This window comes from Morus notabilis, unplaced genomic scaffold, assembly GCF_000414095.1.
Source record: "Morus notabilis unplaced genomic scaffold, ASM41409v2 Scaffold774, whole genome shotgun sequence".
Taxonomy (NCBI): Eukaryota; Viridiplantae; Streptophyta; class Magnoliopsida; order Rosales; family Moraceae; genus Morus; species Morus notabilis.
The window spans coordinates 126,642-135,651 of record NW_010364300.1 but is presented as its reverse complement, the minus strand read 5'-3'; the positions used below and the strand labels follow the sequence as shown (position 1 = coordinate 135,651).

Genomic DNA, 9,010 nt, shown 5'->3' with positions numbered 1-9,010 from the left:
ATATTTGAAGCTTCAGGTCTATCACTAGAGACGTTGGTGGTCTGTGCCAGCTGATTGGAGAGCAAGGCCAGCAACTGATGACACTGAGCAGGACTCAATTGCTGAAGCAAATCGCCAGAGTTCGATGTGTTCACCTTAGCTTCACTTCCTGAGACTTGATGTACAGTATTATGCTGCTGTTCACCATACCGTTGCTTAGGTTTGTACCCAGGGGGATAACCGTGAAGCTTGTAACATCTATCAACCGTATGACCACAAAAATTACAGTGTGTACACAACGGCCTCTCTTTCTTATAAAATCTTGAACCTCCATTGCCCTGTGCATTGAACTTCTCTGGTTTATGTTCATCAGATTTGGCAGCAAACGCCATAGTATTGTTAGTGTCAGAACCAGTAGCATTGCCAATAGACCTCTGACGTTCCTCTTGAGCAGCAAAAGCAAACACCTTGTTGATAGGAGGCATAGGGTCCATGAGCAGCAGCTGGCCTCGAATCTGAGAATAAGAGTCATTCAGTCCCATGAGAAAGGACATTATGTACTCCATTTGGTAATGTTCATTTAGATTTCGCACTCCTCCACAGGTACACCTCCCGCAAGAGCAAGCAGGACGAAAATTGCTCAATTCATCCCATAATGTCTTCAATCGTGTAAAATATACACTAATTGAATTCTGATCTTGCATTAGGTTCACCAGCTCGCGCCGTAGTTGGAAAATTCGCGGACCGTTGCTCTGCTGGAACCTATCTCGTAGATCCAACCAAATCTCATGCGCAGATTCAGAAAAAATCACACTAGCAGAAATCTCTTTAGAAACTGAGTTTAAGATCCACGAAATTACTATATTATTGTTCCTAATCCAGAAAGCCAACAAATTGGAATCATTTGGTTTCGTTATGGATCCATCAATAAACCCTAATTTGTTCTTAACTGAGAGAGCAATCAACATAGCACGACTCCACGAGGCATAATTGTCCCCTGTAAGGGCTTGAGAAACTAAATTCAAACCTGGACCATCCGAATGATGCAGGAAGTATGGACTCGAAGGATCGTCAATGGCGGACTTGCCATTTTCAGCCTTGAAACTCGCCATCGGAACGAATCAAAAAATTGAGGAAGACAAACGACGATTGAATCGGAAAAACTACGATCAACCGAAGAGATGATTGAACAAATCAATCGATGAACAACCAAGTAAAACCAAACTCGATCAAAAAAAAACTCGAAGCGTGTTTCTCCGCTCTGATACCATATCAAGATCGAGAAAGGAAAAATGAGAGAAAATGATAAATTCTCATTAACGTGAATAGTTACAGGAAAGCTATATATATAGCTGAAACAGAGAGAAGCTTCCGGTAGAAGCTAAACAAAAATAACAGCTGTCACTTGACAGCTCAGCACATTAACACAGCTCAGCATATTATTTACAACTAAAAATAACAAATCTAATAACAACTTAATATTAATTAAATTAAATACATAAACACAGCATATCAAACAAAGATATGGGCATCATGGCGACAAAAAGATTCCCGTTATTCCTCTTCACTATCTCTGCAATTCTGCTCAATATCATCTTCACTGCTTGTCAAGGCCACTCTCCGGTCCCTGAAAAACATGTTTCACCTTTGTTCGTCTTTGGCGATTCAATTTTCGATCCTGGAAATAACAACTATATCAACACAATTGTTAAGGCAAATTACTATCCGTACGGTGAAACCTTCTTCAAGTACCCAACCGGGAGATTTTCTGATGGCCGTATTATCCCGGATTTCATTGGTAAGATCATATTATTCCTCTTGTACTTGAGTGTTAATTTTTTTTTCTCCCATCTATTATTTTATTTTTAATTAGCATCTGAATGATTAATTAATGTTAAAATTAATGTTCAATGCAGCTGAGTATGCGAAGTTGCCTTTGATTCCACCATATCTACAGCCCGGAAATCACGAGTTTTCATATGGGGTGAACTTTGCATCTGCAGGGAGTGGTGCTCTTGTTGAGAGTAACCAAGGGATGGTGTGTGATATTTCCATTTTATTGATCACATCTTTGTTCCACCTCGCATATTCTGAATTCTATTTTCCATTAATTAAGGTCTTACATTTCGAACATGTTTATCTAATATATTGTTTCATCAGACAATAGACCTTGGAACTCAGTTTAGATATTTCAAGAATGTTACCCGGGAGTTGAAGCAGAAACTAGGGGATGAAAAGGCAAAAGTTTTGTTGTCAAGAGCTGTTTACATGATTAGCATTGGAAGCAACGATTACGTATTTCCCTTCACCATTAACTCCACAGTCCTTCAATCCTACTCGCCCCCAGAATTCGTACGACTGGTGGCAGGCAACATAACTTCTGTTATTCAGGTACTATTGTCCCCCTAGTTTTTATTTTATTTTATTTTTTAACATAGTAGTTTTAATTTTAATATAGTAAGTATGTGTATAAATTAGACTTAGCATAGTTCTCCACATTTAACAAATAAAAATTATTATTATATATATATATACATATTAGTATAATCTTGATAAAAAAAATTAATCATCTACCAATAAATTCTGACACCGTCACTAACCATAGTTATATGTACTCTTTACATCTGAATATATTCTTTATTGATCTCGTTTTTCATATATGTTGATTAATCATTGTTATATTCTAATGTTGTTACATGTGTGTGTTAGGAAATATATAAAATTGGAGGAAGGAAATTTGGGTTCGTAAACTTGTGGCCTTTGGCGTGTGTACCATACTTGAGAGTAATTGATGTTGAGAAATATGGTGCTTGCTTTGATCAAATTACACCATATATACAACTACACAACAAAGAAATTTCCAAGCTCCTTCCAAAGCTACAGAATGAGCTCAAGGGGTTCAAATATTCTCTACTCGATTTCTACTCGCTTATAAAAGCTAGAATGGATGACCCTTCTAAATATGGTACATATTATTATTATCCTTCTAATTAAGTCAATTTCGTATCTTTGCTTATATAAATATATATGTGCGTGTGTGTGTGTGTGTGTGTAGTGTATTTAGTCATAATTTCTAATAATTTATTATTTGTTCGGGTTAAAATATTATTAAGGTTTCAAGGAAGGGACAGCGGCTTGCTGTGGCAGTGGTCCGTACAGAGGAATTCTAAGCTGTGGAGGGAAGAGAGGTGTGACAGAGTATTATTTGTGCGATAACCCTAGTGAATATGTCTTCTTCGATTCCGGTCATCTTACCGATAGGGCATACGAGCAATTTTCCGAGCAAGCATGGTCTGGAAAGCCCAGTTTCGCTGGACCTTGCAACCTCAAAGCACTCTTTGCATTTAATTAAAACGTCTATTTTTTTTTATTTTTTTTTGGTTGCTCATGAATGGACTAGTTACAAATTTAAAATAAGCAAGGATATCACTTCATTATTGATGTCGACCCAAAGTTATATATATATATATACATATATGTATATATATATATAATGTTTGTAATAACTGAGAAAATCTCAGACTTTAAATAATACAATTTATGTATTTAAGTCAAGGATTTTTCTAGAAAATATTATGTTATATTTGTGACATAAGGATTTATGAAATTAATATCTATATTCCTAAATTCTGTAGCAGATTTCACGTTAAGTTCATGTTTTCGATTAAGTAAATTCGATCGATAAATTCTCGCCGTAGTTTAAGGCGGAATAATTTTTAGTATAAGTATAGTTTGAGAATCTTAATTTCAAGAATCTCCAAGCACAGCACGATGTTAGCAGCGTATAAAAAAATGCACTGACATTTTAAAAGAAGAGAAAATCCTTAATTGCGAGACAGCTAGGTTAAAGTCACAAGATAAATACCTAAAGTAGAAGGGTACAATGTGAGCTCGGGAGTTGACACCGTCAGAAATAATGTCATTCCCGGGATATAATGCCGAAAAGTTAAATTTAGAATTTGTTCAGTCTAGAATTAATTTCAAGACTTGAAACAGTTCAAGATATTACGCGAGTAAGAATTTAATGTGATCTCAAAGTAGTCGAGGATTTAACATTGAACTGTAAATAAGCAGTAGAAAAGGAACCGTCAGAAACTAGAATTTCCTGTCGGCTAAGTACTTCCTTACAGTCAGTATGATTTTTATTTGATTCAAAGAAAACTTAAGATAGGGGACAAAAGTACAAGGGGTAGGTTATATTTTTCTCTCTCTCCTTCTCCACTTGGCCGGCCATGCATAGTGAAAATAGAGCCAAATTTTGGCTAGTTGAGTGTGCTAGAGGGTTTCATGTTAAGGTGTGATGTGATAGTAGTGATTGAAGGGGAAATCATGGCATACTTGCTCCTTCTTTCCTCCATCTAGAACCGGCCATGACTTAGGGGATTGGAACTCAAAATCTAGTTGAATTAATGGAGTGGATTTGGTGTTGAAAAAGGACTTCCAACTTGTCTATAAAAGGAACCATCATAAGCTAGGCCTCATTTTTTTTCCCCTCTCCTTTTCCCCACACTAAAATCCGGCCATACTCCACCCATAATCTCTCAAAAATTTTCTCTCACTCTCCTAACCTTAAGCCACTAGCAAACAATAGAAGAAGAAGAAGGAGATCAAAGGATTCTAGGAGGAGTCTAGTCAAGCATTTCTCCAAGGGTATAAACTCTAAATCCTCTCTTTCTCATTTCTCATGTTTTAGTAAAGTTTGAAATGTAGAAATATTCTTCTCAAATTTCCTTATACTCTTCTAGTTCCAAGCCATTAACAAATCTTAGAGGAGTTCAAAAGTTTTCAAGAGAGAGAGTTCTTCAAGGGTAATTTCTTAAACTCTTCTCCATTATTTTCTAGCCAACTTTAAGCTTGAATTTATGGATGTAATTTGTGGTTCTTGAGGAGATGAGTTGTTATAAGGGTGTGTGAGTTTTATGTTAGTTTTGTGAGTTTTGAGGTTAGTTTGATTAGCATCATGCGGTATGATTATACTTGGTTGAAGTTTGCTTATTTTGGGTTGGAGGAAAAAAATTTCCGGTTGCTTTGAACGCGAAAACGATGACTCTAGAGCGAGATTTTTTAGTATTTCTAAGTATTTTACAAAAACGGACAAGTTGTCCAAACACAGTTTCAAAAAAAAAGAATGCTACGGCAAAATGCTATAGCATTCCTACAGCATTCTTACAGCAAAAAGAAAAAAAAATAGCAGCCACTGTTTTCAGCCAAACGAGGCCTTTAGAGGCTGAATTTCAACTTTCTCTAAAAATGACAATTTTAGATCTCAACGAGACGAAGAATTTTTGTGAAAAACTAATTTTCAAAATCTGAATCTAAAATGTAGTAAAACGCATATTTCAGAAACTATAAAGTTTTAACTAAACAAAACTAACACAGTATTAGTTTTTAACCAAAGGTTATCAAAGAACCCGAGATATGATTTCAGTAAAATACTATGGTTTTAGACTTCGCTTGAATAAGGAATTGCTGTGGAGAAAGATTTCGAAAAAAGGGTTTCTACAACATAGTTTCATGGTGGTTTACAAGTTAACCGTAAAACGACTTGGGGAATAGTTTCAAAAGTTGGTATTCGAAAAGAGATTTTACAATGGGATTTTAGTGTTTGTAACTAAATGAGTGAGTAATCGGTTTTATAAAAATTGAATGATAGTTTCTTTTAAAAGCTTAATAGTTTTTGAGCAAAACATCCGAATGGGCAGTTGCGAGCTAAATATGTTAGGCCCCTAGAATTTTAAAGTTAGATGTGGGTCCAATGCCCGTATTAGTTCAATAACCCCGTTTGAGTTTAAATTTTAACAGCCTAAGTGTTAGAATGTCGTGAATAAGTTTCTAGGCCAAATTGAGCCTTAATATCATAATAAGTCCAATGAGGAAAATTATGGAGAATAAGTTACTAGATTGGGTAAATGATTTTCAATCTAGACATAAGTATGCTAAGGGCAATTAAGGAAAATAAGATTTTGAGGATTTAATAAATTGATCCTTATAGTAAATTATCCTTCAGTAAAGGAAAGGAATACATGCCTTAAGTAAAGGGCTAAATTTCCTTCATAAGCTGCTAAAATAGAATAGCAAACAACAGATAATCTCACACTCTCAATGGGTGTTCATTTTCAGAAGCACACAAGTAAGAGAATAGGCTGTTTGGCGAAAAGTGAATTCCAGCTCTGTAAATCAGGTAAGTAGGAATCTCGTCTACAACATGAATAGATTTTAAAGAAAAAAGTTACACATGTTATATACGCATATTTATGCTTTAAGTATTGTATGTGACGTCATGTCATACTGCATACACCTTAATAAGTCAAGAGGAACTTATAACAATAATCTCAGTTGAGTGTCGTACTAGCCTCTGAGAGGGAGGTGACTCAGGCTCCCAAGGGAGAAGAAAAAAAAATATGATAATGTCCTCTGAGAGAGAGGCATTCAGTTCAGTTATAATCACGGTGTCATGAGGGACCTTGCAAACCCTCACGTCCCAATGATTGCGCGCAAGTGGTACGAGCACTCGGGCCCATCAGTAAGAAAGATAAGATAAGATAAGATAATAAGACACTGATAAGACATCATAATTAAGCATAATTAGCTCATGCATATTTATTCATGTGTACTTACAGTTATTTTGCGAGAGATAGTTCCTACTTGCTGAGCGAACGCTCAATCAGATATGTTCATGCTGTAGGTAAGAAACCTATCAGCAATTCTTGAAGGGCAATGGCAAGCGGCGGACGAATAGTGGAGATAGGAATTGATACCGCTCATGGAGTCATTTTCCGCAGTAGTTAAAGTTTTAAAAGATTTTGATAAATATGTCTATAAACTTGTATTTTTAGAATTTTGTAGTATAATGCTAAGTTTGTGTAAACTGCCAGAAAGTATCTCGTTATAGTAAGTTTAAAAAGAAAAGAAAAAGAGAATGATGCAGCATTCCTAAAGCATTTTAAAAGAATGCTACAGCATTTCTAAAGCATTTTAAAAAAGAATGTTACAGCATTCCTATAGCATTTTAAAAAGATTGCTACAGCATTCCTAAAGCATTTTTAAAAAGAATGCTACAACATTCCTACGCATTTTAAAAAGATTGCTACAACATTCCTAAAGCATTTTAAAAAGAATGCTACAGTATTTTAAAAAGATTGCTACAACATTCCCAAAGCATTTTTAAGAAGAATGCTACAGCATTCCTATAGCATTTTAAAAAAGATAACTACAGCATTTCCAAAGCATTTTTAAGAAGAATGCTACAACATTCTTACAGCATTTTAAAAAAAACTTTAAGAAATTTAGTGATTTATTCTTTTGAAATTATTGTTATGAATTATGAAATTATTTCTTCTTATAAAAAAAATGTTCCGCAAATTTTAAAAAATCTCAATAAGTACAAATTAATTTCAGCTACGGAGATAGTGGCAGGGGTCGTCACCATGTTCAGGTGAATTTCTCATTTCAATTCTCAACTACTTCCATCAGTAATGTATTTATTTCTCATAATGATCATAGCAACAAACCATCTGTCTTCATGCCAAACATTGAAATTCTCACGTTTTTTTGCTTGTAAATTTAGATTTCAGACTTTATTATATGCTAAGTTCATGCCAAACATTGAAATTCTCACGTTTTTTTGCTTGTAAATTTAGATTTCAGACTTTATTATATGCTAAGTTGGCATTCCACGTGCACGCGTCTTTTCTATAGTTTCTTTGGTATAGAAGCAATATTTTATTTGGTATGGAAGCAATATTAGTGTCATTTCCTGATGAAGTGTACTTCTGGTTTGTCATTCTGCTCTAAGTTTTTGGTGTAAGATAAAAATGAGAGTTGAAGATGAACCATATTAATCTTATTCAATATCATTAGGCTGTCTTCTATTATTCGATGTCATTCAGCTTGAGTTGAAGATAAGTCATAAATTGGACTTTTATTTATAGGCGTGCAAAAGACAAAAGACTTTATTCACTATCGATGTGGGACAAAATATATATATATATATATATATATATATATATATAAGAGGGTGCAAAAGACAAAAACCTTATTTCCCAACTACTGTGGGACTCAAAAGCCAAAAATCCAACATACTCCCAATCCTCGTGCTAGTACTGAAGGACTGTTTGAGGATAATGGAGTGATCTATCTACATGTGAATCAAAAAAGTATGCATAGGGACTGTAACGGCTCGGTTTTTGGGCCGATTTTTGAGCCGTTACACCATGACTTATAGCAGAAATTTATTTAACTTCTTAAAACTTAACACTTAGTTACTAAAATATCAAGCATTTTTTATTTCTTTTTTTGAAAATTTATCTTTAAACATAATTTAAATTAACCCATTTTGTATTTATAAGAGTTGCAGGATTACTTGAGCGATTCGGAAATATAAGCTCGTACTAATGTTAGCAAAACTTAATATTGAAAATATGATCCGTTTTCGAATATACTTAAACCTAACATAAATAGACATGTTCAAGTAAAATCTTCATACGCATAACATAGAAACAAAATTAATTATGCTGTTACTCAAACTATCTTAATTATTTGCGGAATATGATGCATGTTGGTATCCAATGCCCAATCCTTCCACTGCACACGACCTCCGCTGCAAAGCCCATCAATGAGTTGCAGGCTTTTTACCTACAGAATAAACAAACTGGTGAATTAAAGCTCAACGAGTACAAATATTCCACTAAAAATCATTTTTCAAACATAGCAACATAAACGAAAATGCTCGACCATTTATGCTTCATTATAATAGTTCAAATTATGCTTCTTTGGGATTTGTGCACGTACCGAGTGCGCCCAACCAATGAGGCATCGGGGAAGCTACCCAAACATTACATCCGACGACACTCACAATCTTACCTACTTAGGCTAATTAACCTCCCGTCACCAAGGGTCGGGGGAATTTTAACCTCCATCCCCCAAAGTCAGAAGGTGGCACAACACTTAATATTTCATCATTATCTTAACCACTTATCTAGGTGGACATACAATTATGTTCATGTCGCATTAACTTTAAAACAACTTAACT

The 9,010-nt window shown here is 34.9% G+C and overlaps 1 protein-coding gene across 1 annotated transcript; it reads left to right on the top strand.

The window, feature by feature from the left end:
* Positions 1–1,492: 1,492 nt before the first annotated feature.
* On the top strand, positions 1,493–3,424 carry LOC21388529 (GDSL esterase/lipase 1). Its single transcript, XM_010106312.2, has 5 exons — positions 1,493–1,777; positions 1,896–2,017; positions 2,140–2,370; positions 2,689–2,944; positions 3,093–3,424. Exons 1-5 carry the CDS (start codon positions 1,504–1,506, stop codon positions 3,329–3,331), a joined length of 1,122 nt encoding a protein of 373 aa, XP_010104614.1. The 5' UTR covers positions 1,493–1,503; the 3' UTR covers positions 3,332–3,424.
* Positions 3,425–9,010: the final 5,586 nt, after the last annotated feature.

Coding starts and splice junctions, on each gene's coding strand:
- LOC21388529 (XM_010106312.2), top strand. CDS start 1,504: ATGGGCATCATGGCGACAAAAAGATTCCCGTTATTCCTCTTCACTATC. Junction 2,018..2,139: donor TTGAGAGTAACCAAGGGATG/GTGTGTGATATT, acceptor TTGTTTCATCAG/ACAATAGACCTTGGAACTCA. Junction 2,945..3,092: donor GGATGACCCTTCTAAATATG/GTACATATTATT, acceptor AATATTATTAAG/GTTTCAAGGAAGGGACAGCG.